This window comes from Helicoverpa zea, chromosome 22, assembly GCF_022581195.2.
Source record: "Helicoverpa zea isolate HzStark_Cry1AcR chromosome 22, ilHelZeax1.1, whole genome shotgun sequence".
In the NCBI taxonomy this organism is placed as follows: Eukaryota; Metazoa; Arthropoda; class Insecta; order Lepidoptera; family Noctuidae; genus Helicoverpa; species Helicoverpa zea.
In genome coordinates, this window is record NC_061473.1 from 8,266,779 (window position 1) to 8,285,260 (window position 18,482).

The window sequence follows — 18,482 nt, forward strand, 5'->3', positions numbered from 1 at the left end:
ATTTTTGCATTTATAAAGCGTTTCTAACTTCGCGTAAATAAAGCAAAAGATTTACAAATTGAACACAAAATTAATGCACTGTTACGTATTTTTCATATACAATTGAATATTTTTTATTTTCATAAAACATTTAAAAATAAATTAATTTTTGTCATGATTTCAGAGTATTACAATAATAGACGATATCAAATAATATCACTATTTTTAATATTTAAGGTGTATGATTCAACTGGTAGCCGGAAATTCAAAATAAAATGTATTTTTTTTTATGTTTTACCTAAGTTAACTTTCAATACGAGGCGTTATCTTTACCTCAAAGGAATTTTTAATTAAAGTTCTTATAATTTAAATGTAATTCGATAACCTTTTTTATTGAATTATTTCAGACTACATATTTACCACGAATGTTAAGATCACACCCCATATCTACTGTTAATTTCGCTAAATCATAAAAATATTTTTTTTTTTTTTTGGATTTCCGACTGCCAGTCGAAGCGTTCACTTAAACATATTAACATATGCACGCTCGGCAAACCTATTTATTTTTCTTATAAATAAAATTGGCGGGCAATTGTACTACGTACATGGCTAATCACAAAATTGTCGACGATAGTAATAAATATTGAGTTAATAAATTATTAATTCATTTAAATAATACTGTTAATGTAAAACATTTTTTATTTTATAGTGCACCAGTTTATTAAAATTTTTATTAATTAGCAGTTACAAAAAAGATCTGCAAGCTTCTAGTCGGCCGATAGTTTGTTTGGGCTCATAAATCAGTATGAAGATGAATGGTAATGCGCACATTACAAAGATCAGGCATTTAGTCGGTATGAGATCGATTGAAAACTAATCGGCCGACCGTTTAGTCTAGACATGGGCAAAATGTGTCATTGAAAAGAAAAGATAGATATGCATCTTTCAATCACTGGGATATGAATCACTCTTTCATATCTTTATATCAGTAGCTCAGTATAACTCAGTAGCTCGTTTAAACTCGAAACTCCTGTGCGGCTCACTCATTCAAATAGATCATTCAGATATAGTGATAGGTTGGTTGTTTGCATCTTTCTGATATATTGAGCGGTTGCGATTTAACAACTTTTTTCTAATTAAAAAATATACTATTCTTATGACTGTAGGTACAACCTACTTCTTTTATATTAATTAGTTCAATGAATAGTCAATCGCAATCTAGTATTGAGTATAAGCATTAGTTTAGTAAGTATTAGAAAATAAAAATGGAAATAGCCTTCTGATTTCCCTTCATACTTTACACAGGCTTAGGACTGTCTACCTACGTAATTATTTACGTGAAAATTAAATTTTAGTTCAAAATGTGTATTTCGAGTCAAAACATGTTTGTTCGGTTGACAAGATTATAATACCGAAATATTCACTAAGGACAAACAATTATAAGCCTTATGCGTCAGCAATAGAGTTAACAACTTATCAACTTATTGTGGTCAAAGTAACGATATTCGTAATCGTATGGGTGCGGGCGAGACGGCTCGCCTGACGTTCAACCAATGGCGCGCGACGAAGCTATCCGACGCCACAGATTAGTTAGTACCCGACGCGATGACCGACGAGTGAGTGAGGTGTAAAGAAAGATATACTGAACTACTGACACATTCGGATATCTAAAGATATGAAGAGTGATTGATTCAAATGGAATGATTCATATCATTTGTATCTATCACTCCTGAGTTACCCATCTCTAGTTTAGTCTGCGTAAAAGACTGGTTGCATCACTGACCTCTATATTTACCACTGGACCGGCTGTTCCATACGTTTGACAGCAATTTTGTTGTGCCCATTTGAAGCGCCAATATCGTCTAAGCGAGTGTCCACAGAACTAATTTTGAGGTATAATTTCAAATGGCTGTGAGAGAAGTGTTTGTTCATTGGTTCACTGTAAAATAATTTTAGTACCACGGACACTCGCTACGTCTAACAGCGCCAAAATGGCGATTATCAAACGGGCACAAAAGCACGTTGACAACAGCCTGTCCAGTGGTAAATATAGAGGTCACTGGGTTGCATTGCAGAAGCTTATTAATTTATGAAGGAACTTAATTTTAACAAATCTTTAAGACATCCTGAGATATTTTTGTGATTATAATAAAATTATTACTAGGCAAGAAATGTATGAGGCAAGAGGCATTTTTAAGAAATTCGCTTCTTCTAACTTTCTCTCATGTGTCTTTATAACAACGCAAAGACACTTCATAATCTATACTGAGTAGTTATTTAACTACGTATTAAAACAAGCGATTGCACAGCCGATTAAAAATATCTACGTAAAATAAAAAACTAAAAAAAAAAGAAAAAAATATTGTGTAGGTATTTATGAAAGCAACCTACGATTTTTCAGATATAAACATTGCAATGATTTGCTCTTTAGAAAGAGATCAACTTTGTACAAAGGCAGTATACGCCTATAAAATTAACTGCTTAACATAATTTTTCAATAAAGCATTTCAGTGAGTTTCAGACAGACAAAAACACCTACATTTCGAAGAAATATTATTTTATTAGGAACGAGCATTTTTGCCAATTTTTAGCTGAAATAAAATATTTTATTTTTGCGAATAGAGAGCGATATATTTAATTATAACACAGTGTTCGAGAGCAAAAACACATGGGTTGCAAAATAAGATAATTTATCTAGCAGCCATATAACATTGAGTAAAAGAGATGTCGATACACAGATAGTATAACACTATACCTTTTTCACACTGAACTCAAAATATACCAAATTAAACCCTGCGTTATTTGTTGTCATTTTCAAAATAAAAGTTCCCTTCAACACTGAATCATTCAATCATTCATTCACCTACTTGCAAGTCTAGAAATTCTACGACATTCAATTCATAGGCAAGTATTAGGCAAACGCTTATTTTTAAAAACGATTATTATCTTACTTATTGCGAACTTTCAACATTGCACTACTTACCTAAGGCTGGGAGGAGATAACGTTTAAAATTCAATGGCTACTATCAATTGACATATTTTTGAGCCGTAGAAAATTTTTAGTCCGACTTTACTCTTGAAAGTGGATTCCGTAAGTTACGGAAGTTACCTTCCGTAACGTTGTAAGTGGTTTTAAGAAATTACTGTAAGCGAGATTTACATTTGTAACTTTATCGTAGTGAGTGTAAAGGTGACGCAATTGTAAAAGATGTAAAATTCTTTCGGATGAAATTTTATTTGGTTTTCATTTAATTTTAAATGAAAAAATCATATTTTTTTTTTGTATTTTGATAAATATAACTTTTACCGGGCGGGTTTTTGCGATTTTTGAAAAACCTAATGCCTCCGTGTGTGCGTGAAAATGGCATTTCAATTTTGACATAATAGATAGCATATATTTCTTCATAAAATCAAGGCAAGAATGACTTATAGTTGTCATATCTCCTCCCTTCAACATCACGAACGCTTAAAATTACGCATTTTAGTAATAAGTCGACAAGAATATTGTTAATCTTTGTTCTAAATTAAATAACTGTACTTTTGTACGAAATTAAAATTATTATAATTGAGTTCAGTATTCATTGGGCGAGTTTTATAAAGCAAAAATACATTATATATTGAAGTTAAAATTGATTTTTTGAGGTCTGTATTTGTGCGTTCACCGCCGAATAGTTAAAACTAATTTTACAAAAATGCAAACTATTTTACAAATCCGTTGACTGTTTTACAAATCAGCATCGTTACGTAAAATTGTACGTAGCACTTCTGCAATCTTAAGAAACTTTGATTTTATTTAATGATCCGTTTCGTTTACTTTTATACATATTAAACAAGAGATAATGCTTGTTAAAATAAGGAAATATATTAATAAAGACCAAAGGGAATTGAATGAAAAAAGATAGTTAATGTAAGTCGCCCAATAAATACATATTTTATACTGATATGTGTACTAATCGACGAGTAAGCGTTTTTATTTGAGTAGCTACATGTCAATGTATAGTAAAATATCTATCTTGGTATATTTAACTAACTGTAGATTGCAATAATCGATCGATCCATTGCTTTTCGGTTAGAGATTGAAGTTTTACATAATTTATGTGAAGCTTAGTTATCGGCACGAATCTTGAGATCTGACCTTCACAGAAGTAATTTATTGGGTCCCTTTTGTGATATGAAGTGAGGCGCGGGGGCGAGCTAAAGCGGTGATTGGCCCGCAGCGCATCGCGTCATAGCGGTCACTCGGGATTGGTTCTTTGCTAATAAATCACTTCTGTGCAGATGTAGGTCAGAGCTCAAGATTCGTGCCGATAACTATATTAATGTCAAATTTCAATCTCTTATCGAAAAACAGTGGATAGATCGCTTATAGAAATCAACCGTTAGACTTCTTATGTGTTAACGTATTTTTAACGTACATACAGAATTTCCTTAGGTTATGAAGTGAATATTAAACTTGATTTATTGAACGGTTCCCAAATACAAAATATACTGTTAATTTACGGACAGTATTTTGACATTAATTTAACGAGACACAATAATATTGAGTGAAAAAATACTGTTAGTAAGTCCAACAAATCGCCGTTTATAAGGCTCAGACTTCCGAAAGTGAAGCAAAGAAGTTGTTAAACAACCAATAGAATTTATCCGCTCACGGATGCTACTACTGAGGGGGCGGGAATTAGATGTTTTAAAAACGAACTTCTATTGGTTGTAGAAATATTCTGAGCTACGATCCACTTTGGTGGAGTCTAGGCCTAAATTTTTATTCAAACTTGTATTGGTATCGTAGAAAGGACAATGGGCGATTCCGGTCCAAATGTCCACCACGAACGAGACCTATATGGCTAGATAGCCCGTTAAATATAGAACATATTTTGTTATGAAAGTAAAAAAAAATATAATGCCAGAAAAAAGTTAAAGCAAAATAAAATAAAACATTTTATAGATTTTTTCAATTTAATTTTTTCAATTACTTTTCGTGATGTTCGATTTTCGTACTTTCTGTAACTTCTGGCAAAATAGAATTGTTCATTATTAGAGAGAAGACACCACCAGTTACTTCGAACTATCTTAGATCCAGGCACCGTTGAGTATATTCAAGCCCTTCTGGCACCTCAATTGGTTCGTGATTCGTACATCCATCGGGCAAATAAATATGGGTTTATATGCAAATGTGTCTTACTCATCTTAGTTTTAGATAAAGTACGGAAATGGAAGTGGAATAAAATAAAAAATAATAATGACAACATACAAAAACTACCGAAAATTAAGAATACATTTTTGGCTATAACTTTTTTTGGCATTGTTTTTTTTTTACTTTCTTAGTAAAAGTTACTCTAAATTAAGTGGACTATTTAATTATATAGGTCTCGTTCGTGGTGGACATTTGGACCAAACTTCATACATTCTTGCCCAATCTCCTTTATGTATTTTTTCGTTTATGTAGTAAAATACGCCAACACATCAGAAGTCCATTATTATTATTTATTTATCTGTACTTAACATAAATCACGATTAGGCGATTATAGACTAGTAATTTTTTGTGTTGGTGTTACTGTTTTTCAGCCAAAATGGCTTTATTTGTCTATAGAATGAAGAAATAATATAGTAGTGAGTGAAAACCTTGGAAGATTCCCTCTACCTCCCTAATTACACATCTATATCGGCTCAGCCGTTTTATAGTTATGCGTAAAAACTTGTTAACGTTACAAAAACAAATTCGGTTATTGAATTATTTCGATCTTATGTATTCTTTATTATGGCACTAACACATTTTTACAAAACATCTATTATTTTATTATTTTTCAAAATATTGTAAAAAATGAGATTTATTTGAATCTTAAACCTAAATATATAAAAAAGAATACTTAAATAACTTATTGCATATATTTCACATTATTAAAAAAATCTTAATAAATAAACTAACCTTGTACATAGCATTATTACTCACTAAATTCAAGGCAAAATTTCACGAGTATCGGCCCAGCCGTTTTGAGAGAGCATGACAAGCTATGTTAGTGCCACAATGTTTGTTTAACGGAATGCATTCATCGATGTACTTTAGTTTCAATTAAGCGCAAGTTTTCAACAGAAATGTGATTATTAATGGTATTAACTATTATTATTTTTCACTGGACCGATGACCTGAAAGAGATAAGATATTTTTAGGAAAAAAAAATAGATATGGTTTCAAAACAATTTTCACAGGATTATTTGGCAAACACACAAAAAACGTTTTCTACAAGACACTGACAAAAATGGGCATTTCTTAAAAAGATATAACACCCTATATATATCATACACATGTTTTTTTAATGTTTTATGCCGTCTAGAAAAATCCTATATTTTAATCTCTACTACAGTTCCTTTCAAATAACTTTGCGCATGCGTAGTAACTTAGAACCATCGTAAGGTCGCTATCACCACGGTTCTGAACGGCAAAGTTATCTAGGAACTGAAACCTGACGAACGTGACGGACGACCCCCGCTAGACGTGCGTCCAGCATGACGGACGCTCTGCACGTTACATACAGCTAGGTATAAACAGACATACACATCAGTACCGGTGGGGCGGCGAGTGTGGGGAGCGTGGCTGACGGACGACCCCCGCTAGACGAGCGTCCAGCATGACGGACGCTCTGCACGTTACATACAGCTAGGTATAAACAGACATACACATCAGTACCGGTGGGGCGGCGAGTGTGGGGAGCGTGGCTGACGGACGACCCCCGCTAGACGAGCGTCCAGCATGACGGACGCTCTGCACGTTACATACAGCTAGGTATAAACAGACATACACATCAGTACCGGTGGGGCGGCGAGTGTGGGGAGCGTGGCTGACGGACGACCCCCGCTAGACGCTCGCAGACGGCTTCTAGTTGGGCGTCCAGCATGAGGGACGCTATCTGCTCGTCTGTTAGCATCTCCACGCTGTAATTAATGTGCCTATATTAGTGAATCGTGTGACGAGTGAAAGTGGGATGACGAATGACACTGGGGCTGACGTGAAACAGTGGTGATGTCGTGTAACAGCTAGGCTGACGTATGACAGTGTGGGTGACTTGGGACACTGTCGGTAACGTGTGACAGTGAGGGTGACGAGTAATAGTGAAAGGACAAGTGACAGTGGGGTGAAAATGGGGGTGACGAGTAACAGTGAGTGTGACGAGTAATAGAGTGGGTGTCGTTTAACAGTGAGGGTGACATGTGACTGGGGTGACGTGTGACAGTGGGGTGACGAGTTACACTGAAGGTAACGAGTGGTAGTGGGTGTGACGAGTAACAGAGCAGATGACGTGTGACAATGATGTGTTGAGTGCCAGAGAGGGTGACGTGTAACAGAGGAGTTGACATGTGACCTCGGGGGTGGCTTGGAACATTGGAGGTGACGAGTAACAGTAGAGGTGACAATTAACAGCGGGTGTGACATGAAACAGTAGAGACGTACTACAGATAGGGTGTGACAAGTAACAGAGTGATGAACATGTGGCAGTATTACCTGGCGCGGCTATCAGTGTCGGAGTATCGCTCGTCGCTGGCGTGTGACGCAGCGCGGGGCGAGGGCGCCCGGCGCGGGGTGCGGGGGGCAGACGCCGACCCGCGACGTTCACCGAACAGTGATAACCCTGAATATTAACAGTATGACATTAGCACTTTATTATACTTTATAGGAATTATAGGTGCAACTTTGACATTTTATTTTTTCACAATTTATTTTTATCGTTGAAAAATTTTGATCCTATTGCAGATACAATTTTGACCTTGACCTTGTTGATGAAATCTGACCTTGAAACATCTTGACCTTATTGCAGAAGATGTGCACTGACCTTGGAACATCTCCTTGACCTTCTCCTGGGTGTCGTGCAGCAGCGCGTCGAGGCTCTGGCGGCGCGGCGGGCGCGGCTGGCGCGGGATGAACATGTGCACTGACCTTGGAACATCTCCTTGACCTTCTCCTGGGTGTCGTGCAGCAGCGCGTCGAGGCTCTGGCGGCGCGGCGGGCGCGGCTGGCGCGGGATGAACATGTGCACTGACCTTGGAACATCTCCTTGACCTTCTCCTGGGTGTCGTGCAGCAGCGCGTCGAGGCTCTGGCGGCGCGGCGGGCGCGGCTGGCGCGGGATGAACATGTGCACTGACCTTGGAACATCTCCTTGACCTTCTCCTGGGTGTCGTGCAGCAGCGCGTCGAGGCTCTGGCGGCGCGGCGGGCGCGGCTGGCGCGGGATGATGCGGCGCGGCTCGGCGGCCGACGCCCGCGACGAGCCCGGCGACGGCGGGGACCACGCTTCCGAAGTGTCGCGGCCGCGGAGGGAACACTTCTCGAAACTCACCTTTGGAGTGGGAAAAAGAAATGTTAGTAATCATTTATTGAAGTAGGTTAATCAAATTAGCTCTTTTTCGCGTTAAAAATTGCAAACGGACATTACAACCGCCACCAGCAGCCTTGGACACCAATGACTGTGCATCGGATGGCACGTTGAACTGTAGGTCCCGGCTGTCATTGAACATCCTTGGCAGTCGTTCGTTACGGGTAGTCAGAAGCCAGTAAGCCCAACGCCAGTCTAACCCTTACCAACCTAGTTACCCGGGCGATCCGGGTAACAAGGCGCGGCGGAGCCACTCGCGTACACTCGCGTCGGTGCTACTCTCGCATAGCTCTTCCAGTTTGTCACTACTGGTCACGTTCCTTAATATATACACTGCAATTTTCACCAATTTTACTACTAACTTCCTCGGGGCTGGAATAATCCAGGTCTATCTCTGTCCAGGTGTCAGTGTCGGGGCCCCGGGGCTGCTGCGTTCCAGTTTGTCACTACTGGTCACGTTTCTTAATACAAAGTGCAATTTTTCCATCAATTTTACTACTTACCTCTTCAGGACTGGAATAATCCAGGTCTATCTCTGTCCAGGTGTCTGTGTCAGGGCCCCGGGGCCGCTGCGCGTCGGCGGCCCGGCGCAGCCACTCGCGCACACTGGCGTCCGTGCTACTCTCGCATAGCTCTTCCAGTTTGTCACTACTGGTCGTGTTTGTATCGCTGGCCGTGTCCGTTAGTGTTGAACGGTCTATTTCTAAAATTAATTTATTTATTTATAACAGTTTAACAACTAACATACGTAAAGACAATCTTAAAAATATGAGAAACAACAATTAGTGTATGCTCTTAAAGACATTATTGGACTTTTCACTGACAAAATAAACTTCAGTTTGTCTTAAAGCGTGTGTCAGTTCTAAGGGAGAATTTCCGTTGCTTGTACTGACTGACTCTTAATGGTGTTCGAATTATCGAACATTTTTACTGTTTTTTTTTTTTTGCCTATTTTTATTTTTTTTTTGTGTCAATCAACATATTTTAACCAGTAAATTAACGTATTTAATTTAATGTGATTAGGTATGACACACTTTGTATGTATTTGTACTCACCGTTTCTAGCCGACTGTCTTCTAGACCTATGCTTATGTATTTCATCAGAGATCCTCTCTAGATTCCTGAGAGCTGACGAGTACTGCTGTTTAGCTTCCGCTACCTGCTCCTCCAAGGTCTGTATCCTTGCCTTCTGAGCTTCCAAAGCTGTGTTGATACGAGCTTTTTCTTCAAAGTAGGGTCTGTAATGTGTCCACTTTATGGGGTAAGAGTAGTAATAAAACAAAGTCGCTTTTTCTGTCCCTATGTCCCTTTGTACGCTTAAATGTTCAAAACTACGCAACCGATTTTCATGCGGTTTTTTTAATCAGATTGAGTGTTTCAAGAGGAAGGTTTATATGTGTAATAACACCTATTAAATAGTGGGGAAATACTGTTATCGTGCGCGAAGCTGGGGCGGGTCGCTAGATACTTATAAGCGAACTAGCTTTTGCCCGCGACTTCGTTCGCGTGGAATACTTGTGTGATTTCAGTGACTTCCGGCAGATTTTTGGTTTGACCAATAGATGGCGCTATATGTCCGGATTTTTTTTTTGTAATAAAAACTATCCTATGTCCTTTCTCAAGTTCCAAACTATGTCTGTACAAGATTTCACACAAATCGGTTCAGTAGTTTAGGCGTGAAGAAAAGACAGACAGACAGACTTACTTTCACATTTATAATATTATTTAGGATATAATAGGTTTTCAAAGTACTGATAAAAAATTACTTCACATTTTAACCCAGTCACAAAAAATAAGTGATTGTGTTGCCTACATAGTCTACAAAAAACGTGCACTATTTATTTTAAAATATATTTTCAGCTACATACAAAAGACATGCATTAAAATTAAATTCTATTTTGACGTTTTCAAGGTTTCTTTGCTTTTGTAAAAGTAAAGTATTTTTATGCAATGATAATTCTCTTATTGGACCATTTTATCGATTACTTTTTAATCTACGTAAATGTTGTTTAATATATGTAGATAGGTAAATATATAGTTAGACTAAGATTCAAGAAACAGTAACTGTTTAGTAGCTTTTTTTAACGGTTTCAAAAATCATCAAATGATTCCGCTGTGGGTTAGCAGCGGTGAGGGAGTGTCAGACCCTTACTGACTAAAAATCGTTGTGTTCCGTCATAGGCCTTTTAGGGTGCGTCCACATCTGGCGAATGCGCCGCGAATGCGCAGCACGCGAGCCGATCGCGAGCTGTCCGCGAGCTGCGCGCGTGCATTTTTGTTCGTGCGCCGCTTCTGCGCCGCCCGCGCGCAGCTCGCGCGCGACCTAAGCGCCGCACGCGAGCGGCGCGCAGGCGGCGCGCGACGTCGGCCATCTTCGATAGTACTGAGCCAATATACGGAACTGTAAGGGCGAGAACTGATTGCGCGCAGATCGCGCGCCGCTCGCGCGCTCTATACGAGCCTTGCGTGAGTTGCGCTAAAGAGGCGCACCGAACTATTGCAGTGACTGCACGCGCGCAGCTCGCGGACAGCTCGCGATCGGCTCGCGTGCTGCGCATTCGCGGCGCATTCGCCAGATGTGGACGCACCCTTATGTACCAGGGAGGCGGTAACTCTTTCGAACAATACCGCAGCCACTGTTTAGTTAGTGGCTTACGAATGGTTATTGGGTTAAGGTAATCGATTGAGGTACGTTTCGAATTCTTGCAGTGCTTTTAATCCACATGCTAAAAATAACAGGAATTTATTTTAATTTATTAAGAATTTTTTAAAAAAACGTCAAAATAGAAATGAAACTAAATTAAAAAAAACATGCATAATAATCAAATGCAGTACCAATAGTGCATCCGCGTGGCAGGCGCGAGTCTGTAAGAAAGAGCACGGTGCGACTAGTCAAGCAGGTCAGTGCTAAGTTAGTGTTAAGAGTACAGCCGAATAATATGTGTTGTATTGTAAATACATTACATATGTAAAATATCCACTTCTATACAATATTAATAAGCTGAAGTTTGTTTGTTTACTTGAACGCGCTAATCTCAGGAACTACAGATCAGATTTAAAAATTATTTCAGTTTTCGTGGAAGGCTACGTTTTATCGGGGTCCGTACAGAGGTGGGGGTGCGGGTGAAACTGCTGGCAAAAGCTAGTACTAACATAATAAAGAGGAAACTTTTTTTGTTTCTTCGTACTCTAACCGTCTTACCACAAAAACTTTTTAACGTCAGTTTAAGACTTGTCTAAAAAAATGTCAAATTATGACGTTGACATATGGTTCATTTTGGAGCCACATTTTTTTTAGACAAATGTAAAACAGTGGTTAAAGTTTTTGTAGTAAGGCCTTAAAGGTCCGAAAACACAGAATCGATTTGAGAAAATTCTTTCACTGTTGGCAAGCTACACTTTCCTCGAGTATACATACACATAGGTTATATTTTATCCCGGTACGGGCAGTAGTTCCCACGGGATGCGGGTGAAACCGCGGGAAACCGGCTTATTAACATTTGTGTGATTGTCACAACCCCACCCCCAAATTATATTTTAGTTCTTTTTACTTTTAAATGCTACGTTAATGCATCCTTTAAAATAAATATTTCGCATGAAATAAAAAAAGCTAAACCTTTTTTATTATTTGTCAAATATTTTCAAGTTTTTATCATTCAACTGTACTCATACAAACTACAGAGTTAATGTTAAACTATTAAAAGTAAACTACAAACTAAGAGAATAGAAGAAAATTTTGCAATAAGAGGGTCAAAATTTTGCATCGCAAGCGTTACGGGAAGCGATCACTTTATTACATAAAATATGCATTTTGTAACAATTACATGAATATTGTTGAAAATAGTTTCTTTCCTCACCTTTTTAATGCTTTTTGGCAATTCTACTTTCACATACAATTATGGTGGTCAAAATATGGGAAAATACAACCTGTTCTAACCCCAACTTTACACTTGTAAGTTGCTTCCGTAACTTCCGTAAGTTGTAAGGTCTAAGAAAGTACTGTAAGTGACTTACAAAACGTAAGCTACTTATGTGAGCTAAATTTACACGTGTAAGGCCGGCCTAATTAGGTGTTTATACTATAATAAAGAACCTGAAGCTTTGTACAGATGGTCATCGAAAGGTCCTTGTGAATAAATGCGATGAAAAAAGTTTTACAATCCAGGCATTACAGCATAGGTTCCCAACTTTGTAGAAAAAAATCCAAGGCTTTAGAAGTGTTTGACAATCGTTAGGAACCCATACCTTAGATTAGACTCTAAAGCCAATCGAATTCTCTAAAATTTTGCGACTTTTATAGCATTGCATGATGAGTGGTAAAAACGGGTTATAAAAATTTTAGATAAAAGCAAAACGCAAAGCGCAGCGCACAGAATTTTTCAATAAGAAATGAATTATAATACTATTCTGTGTGTAAAAAAAAATCACATGCAACTGTTGCTATCTAATTTTAGATTCTATAAAATAGAATTTCAATGGAATGCGTTTCGGTACAGAATTATATACAGAATTATTTTTACCGAGAGCGTTAATTCTGACAAGGTAGGTAATTATTATGGTAATATTATGTGCTGTTTTAACGCTACATACCGAATCATTAAAAAAAATATTACGTTAAAAAAGCTCGTATAAGCCTGAACACTTGCGTGGTTAAATTAAGTTGTTACTATGATAAAATAAATATAAAATACCTGGATTTAGCAAAGCTATATACCGAATCATCAAAAAAATATTACGTTAAAAAAAACCCTGTATATGCCTGAATATTTGGGTGGTTAAATTAAGCTGTTACTATGATAAATTAAGAAAAATACCTAGATTTAGCGATGTGCCTCTTGAGTCCGTTCTGCAGTTGCTGCACGAGCGCGGTGGCGGCGCGGTGCGCGGCCGCCCTCGAGCGCTGCGTCACCGTCGCCTGAGCGCGGTCGCTCTCCGCCTAAACGTGCGACCACTCAATAATATCAAAATATCCTACACTTCATTTTTCAGTCTTTTCATGGAGAAGATATAAAGAAGTTTTTTTCTGTACCTTGGATCTATCAGTGTCTACTAATTAGTATTCACAAAATTGGGTATATTTTTATATATAGTTTATAAAACTATATATCAGAAAAAATACTGAATCAACTCAGATGGTCTTTTTAAAGATTTGATAAAACAGCGATTTGTTTCTTTCTTCTAATTAAATTATGGATATATTCATATAATTCTTACATTTTCCATATTAAATTAAAAAGAAAACGAATATTGATGAAAAAAATTAATACATGTTGATTTCTGACACTCGCGAATATTAGACATTTAAATAAAACTATGACAATGGATGCTGTAACGTAAAGGATTCGAAACGTCGGGATTAAATAATATTAATATAACCGCGATAACATCCGTAAAAGTAGTTTTATTTAAATGAATATGATCTCGCATGAGATCTCTTGGCTGTCCCTACATATTGACTAGTACCTGATTACTTTCTCACCTGATTAACTCTATGCGTGGCATGGTTAAGCATCTCCTGCCAGGCCGGGTCGAGGGTAAGGCCCGTATTGCCTTCTGCAAGTCTGGCCAAGCCCTGCTCAGCAAGATACACCATCTCCCTGGCTGCTGCATGAGCACTGTTCGCTTTGTCATACGCGATGGTTGCAGCTTGCAGGTCTTGGGAAGTCTGGAAGATAAGATATATGCGATAATGACTATGTATGTGATTTGGATCCAAGTAGTCAAAGGCAAATCGTTTATTTAATTTAAACCTTTACAAGTACTTATGAACGTCAACATTTTAATTCATGATAAACACAAATAAGAAAATTACCTTATTAATTTAGAAGTATCAAAAAATGAGAAAATATCATAAAGATTTCGAGTTTTCGAGTTTTCTGAATTATCTTAAAGCCAAGATATTCAAGCACTGGTTTTTAAAAAATGTTGAAAATAATGTGATAATATTAAATGGGTTATCCTACTGATATTTTAATTTCAAATTGGTATGTATGTATATTTGTTACTGTTTCATGCAAAAACTATTGAAATGATTTTTCATGAAACTTGGCAGTAGTGTTACTTATCTACACATTTATCACTTAGTATATATGCCACCTCTATCTATGTATGAGAACGATTATTTTAGATATATATACTCGGGCAATCCGCGGGCGCAATCTAGTAGGCAAATAAGAGAAATAAAATTAAAAATTACTTACAATATTCGCTCGAAATCTAGCTTCATAATAAGGCCGGGCTTTGTGCACACTGGTGCCCAACTTCTTGGTGAGCTGCTGTATACGTAAGTGACCTTCAGCAAGCAGTCTCCGGAACGCCAGCCGAGCCTCGTCCAACTCAACCTCGAGTCTGTTTATCTCGTCAGTGGCTGTGTTTAGACGTTCCAACTCTATCTGGAATTTCATGAGAAACTGGCATTGTAATAATGTTTTGTTTTGTAGTACAATCAATTTATTTTTAATTTATTTTAATATTTGTACGCATTCATGAAAAAACATAGCACACTTCATTTAATGATAAGATCCTCATGTAATAGCTATGTTTGACAAATAATATTTCTGATTTCTGAATAATTGTAACTAGATTAATAGAGAGAAAAAATTATGCTAACCTATCTGAGTTACTACAGTATAGAGAAAATTATCAAGATCAAAAAAAAAATACTGAATGGTAAAATGAGATTATCCAAAGACACACTGAATTAAAATATGATTTACAAAGAATTTCTTTAGTGATTTTAGGCATGTAACTGGTTGCAGACACAACAAAACTGGTTTATTCCATTACAAATTATCTATTTATTGAAAATACATTACTGCAAATTTTATAGATTCTGTTAAAGCATTGCCCACTGTTGTTGCCTAAAAATAAAGCTTCAAACCTTAAAAACTAATTATACTCTGATTGTGAAAAAATAGTAAATCTGATTGTGAAATAAAGTTTTGAACTCAAACTTGACTCCTCAACTATGGAAATTTATTGTTTTTTTTTTCAGTAGTCCAGTACCAGGAACCAGTATTACTAAGGGGTATCAGGTTGCCCAAATAACAGGGTTGAGGAGGTCATCAGGTATTGTATTGAGACAAATTATATTTTGTTGAGTAATTTATATGCACAGGAGCAAATATATTAATGAAGGTGAATAAAGAAATAAAAAGCAAGTGAAAGGAAAATATTTACTCTTTTTGCTTTATTTAAATATCTTGTTATTTATTTCGTTAATAACACCGAAACATAAAAAAAACCAGCAAACTTACAGATATGAAAACAAATCAATAAGTTGTCCCTACATAAATAATCAAGGCATCTCAAGTTTATTACAATTTCAATAAAACCTTGTACGTAACAAGGACAACACTCAACTATCTCACAGTTTGATTGCCTTTAATTCAGTTGCATAACAAAAACATATGATCGAGGCGCAGATTCGTACAAGAATCTTGTAAGAATTTAACTTTTATGATTGAAAACCAACCTAATAGTCGCAATTATTCGTTGAGCAGTCACTTTTAGGTAAAAAGCAGGCGTTTAAGGTGAAATAATAACATCTTTTGATTTGAATTACCTTTGAAAATATCGATTATCCTTACCTGAACTCGAGGATCTAAAGCTTCCGAGCAATCGGCAGCGCTGTCGTTCATTGTTTCCTCAAACAAAAGGCATTTTAACAACAGACAAACATAACAGAACCCTTTGCCCTGTTTTCAAGTTTGTTCTTATGTAAAATAAACATTAACATTGCTGAAAACAAAAATAATAAAAGTAATATCAAATAACTTTGGTTCTTGGATTCAATACCGCCCGCTGCCAAAGCAAAAGCATAGATTATTAAGTGAACTGTCATTGATTAGTTTGTTAGTATTTAGTCGATTTTAAATGAAAAATCGATTTCTAGTTAGTATCATGCATTTTGCAGCCGAATTCACACCGCACGGTTTCAGGAATCATCGTACGACCTATTTTCAAATATTATGTCTACATAATAATCAACAATAACACTTTCTTCAATATAATGATTATGATGAATCTGGCCGATTATCGGCCCCGGCGGTTGTCCTCCTGTAATAAGGAGATCAGCCAGCTACGCAGGAGATAACTAAAACGCAATATGCGGTAGTAGAGAAGTATGGATATAGAATGCTAATTAATTTCCTCGGACAACTGTGTAACATAGCATATTGAACTTTTGATGTAGTATACAATAAATCGAAGTGTTTTTGTCATTTTTGTTTTGTTAGTCATTCATTCCAAGACCACAACGTCAAAAACTGACAATAACGTAATCATTCGTTCTTCAGTTTGTCATCAAGTTTACTCGCAGAGTTCCGCAGAAAAAAATCTAAAAATGGTATTTAGATTGTATTTCTAGTGTGAATATTATATCTTTGTGGTATTTTTTCATAATGTCTATTCCTGTGTGTTACAGGCCACTGAAGTGGAGGATACAATCAAGAGAATTCAAGCCCATAAAGGTGTTATGGGTGTCATCATTGTGAATCACGAAGGTTTGGTCGATTTTCATGTATTTCCATGGTTACATTGACTTAATATTTGATTCTGGAGCCCTCAATCTCATAAATGCCAATCAATACTTATATAAATGTATTTTAGAAGTAGAAAAATGCTTTTTGTATAAAACTTTTAGTATTCACTTTCTAATTTTGCAGGTATACCCATTAAAAGCTCGCTGGATAATGCAACCTCTGTGCTATACTCCGGTCTGATTGGTCAGCTCACTGAAAAAGCTAAGAATGTTGTCCGCGAAATGGTATGTATTCTTTTTACTTGTATTCTGAGTATTTGAATAAACAATGCATTCTGAACACAGTATTGATATGTTGTGCCAACTTGGGCAAAGCTATTTGACAAAAGTTCTTATTATTTTGCACATGGTTTTGCCTGCATACTGTCCTTTCCTTACCGATTGGGGTTTAAGAGTATCCTATACCCATCTGCTTGTTCTAAGCTACCTACCCCACAAATTTTTGAATCAAATTTATTCAGCTATTCTTGAGTTGTAAACAGCGTTGTTAGACTATCTTTTGTAAATATAAGACTTATTTATCAGATAAAAATTACTTTCTCTGTGAGACAAGGCCCTAGCGTATCAGTGGGACTATAAAAATGTAGATGAGTATACTTACAAATGTTATAACACACCTTGTGACTGTGCCCTTTGTCATAGTTTTTCATGTTTCAGGACACTACAAATGAGCTGACATTCTTACGTGTGAGGAGTAGGAGACATGAGATACTGATCGCACCTGATCGTGAATTCATACTCATTGTCATACAGAACACGTCTGATTAGCTTCACAGTACACCATATTGAAAAAGAGGCCTTTAAACAACAAGGAAAAATATGGTTTATTTTACTATAAAACTCAGATAAAAATACTTCAAAGTTAAAAAATTAACACCCTAAAATTTTGGTACACTAATGCCCATTTTCACCAACAAATACCTAAATTTAGGGATCCCCTAAGAGCATTTGGGGAACACTTAATACGAATTTCGTTTTCCCAAAAGCTTAAGTGTCCCTTATAACCTTCTATTATTGGGGGAGCCCTTATTCTAAATGACACTTAGGGATATGTTAAGATATTGTTGGTGAAAATGAGCATTAATTTTTATTTAAGAATTTGGCCTCATGCACTTGTAGACTCATTTCTTGTAACTGTTTAAGCTATGAAGAATAAGGGACATCTTATTACATATATATTTGCACTGTGGTATGTTAAAAGTGTAATTTTTGCATGTGTATTGTGTTAACTTCTCAAATACTACAAAAAGGAGGGACCTTAAAGTTTGGTATTGGTTTTAACCGACTTCCCAAAGGAGGTTTTGCAATTCATCTTCTTTTTTTTAAAGTGATAATGACAAGTCTAAAGAATTATTTCAATCATACTTAATCTTAACAGTTGCTTCGTATGTATAAGTTATTAATTGTCGACTTAAGTTGTAATTTTTTATTAGTGTAGGGATAACATAACTTTATTTAAGAATACGTTTTTCCATGAAAATTGATTATTTATGTATCTAAAAGTCAAAAATCATATTATGTACTTCTTTGAAGTTTATCTATGATTTTTGACTGAGATTTTTTTATGTAAGAACACTAATAAATATTTATACACA

General features: G+C 36.5%; 2 protein-coding genes across 4 annotated transcripts; one reads left to right on the plus strand and one right to left on the minus strand.

The window, feature by feature from the left end:
- Positions 1 to 5,998: 5,998 nt before the first annotated feature.
- Positions 5,999 to 16,131, minus strand: LOC124641630 (SH3 domain-binding protein 5-like). Of its 3 annotated transcripts, none has more exons than XR_006985694.1 (10): positions 15,935 to 16,131; positions 14,546 to 14,737; positions 13,825 to 14,010; positions 13,160 to 13,281; positions 9,402 to 9,583; positions 8,850 to 9,049; positions 7,806 to 8,310; positions 7,478 to 7,604; positions 6,533 to 6,909; positions 5,999 to 6,123 (listed from the first exon to the last, which is right to left on the minus strand). XR_006985694.1 is itself a non-coding variant. In XM_047179786.1 (10 exons), exons 1-10 carry the CDS (start codon positions 15,983 to 15,985, stop codon positions 6,108 to 6,110), a joined length of 1,392 nt encoding a protein of 463 aa, XP_047035742.1. In that variant the 5' UTR covers positions 15,986 to 16,131; the 3' UTR covers positions 6,017 to 6,107. The 3 variants fall into 3 exon arrangements, 2 of the variants coding, with proteins under 2 accessions (XP_047035742.1, XP_047035741.1); XM_047179786.1 differs by having other exon boundaries at positions 6,017 to 6,123; positions 6,787 to 6,909; positions 8,118 to 8,310; XM_047179785.1 differs by having other exon boundaries at positions 6,017 to 6,123; positions 6,787 to 6,909.
- Positions 16,132 to 16,548: 417 nt separating this feature from the next.
- Positions 16,549 to 18,482, plus strand: LOC124641563 (dynein light chain roadblock-type 2-like). The gene is made up of 4 exons (XM_047179664.1): positions 16,549 to 16,692; positions 16,771 to 16,849; positions 17,012 to 17,112; positions 17,545 to 18,482. The coding sequence occupies exons 1-4, from the start codon at positions 16,690 to 16,692 to the stop codon at positions 17,653 to 17,655; spliced, it is 294 nt and encodes a 97-aa protein (XP_047035620.1). The 5' UTR covers positions 16,549 to 16,689; the 3' UTR covers positions 17,656 to 18,482.

What these genes read in the sequence shown, in the direction of transcription:
- LOC124641630 (XM_047179785.1), bottom strand. Translation starts at nt 15,985, where the DNA reads ATGAACGACAGCGCTGCCGATTGCTCGGAAGCTTTAGATCCTCGAGTT. An exon ending in CCACGCATAGAGTTAATCAG is followed by an intron (nt 13,282 to 13,824) that starts GTGAGAAAGTAA and finishes TCGCACGTTTAG; the next exon opens with GCGGAGAGCGACCGCGCTCA. An exon ending in AAGACAGTCGGCTAGAAACG is followed by an intron (nt 9,050 to 9,401) that starts GTGAGTACAAAT and finishes AATTAATTTTAG; the next exon opens with AAATAGACCGTTCAACACTA.
- LOC124641563 (XM_047179664.1), top strand. An exon ending in CATCATTGTGAATCACGAAG is followed by an intron (nt 16,850 to 17,011) that starts GTTTGGTCGATT and finishes CTAATTTTGCAG; the next exon opens with GTATACCCATTAAAAGCTCG. An exon ending in AGAATGTTGTCCGCGAAATG is followed by an intron (nt 17,113 to 17,544) that starts GTATGTATTCTT and finishes TTCATGTTTCAG; the next exon opens with GACACTACAAATGAGCTGAC.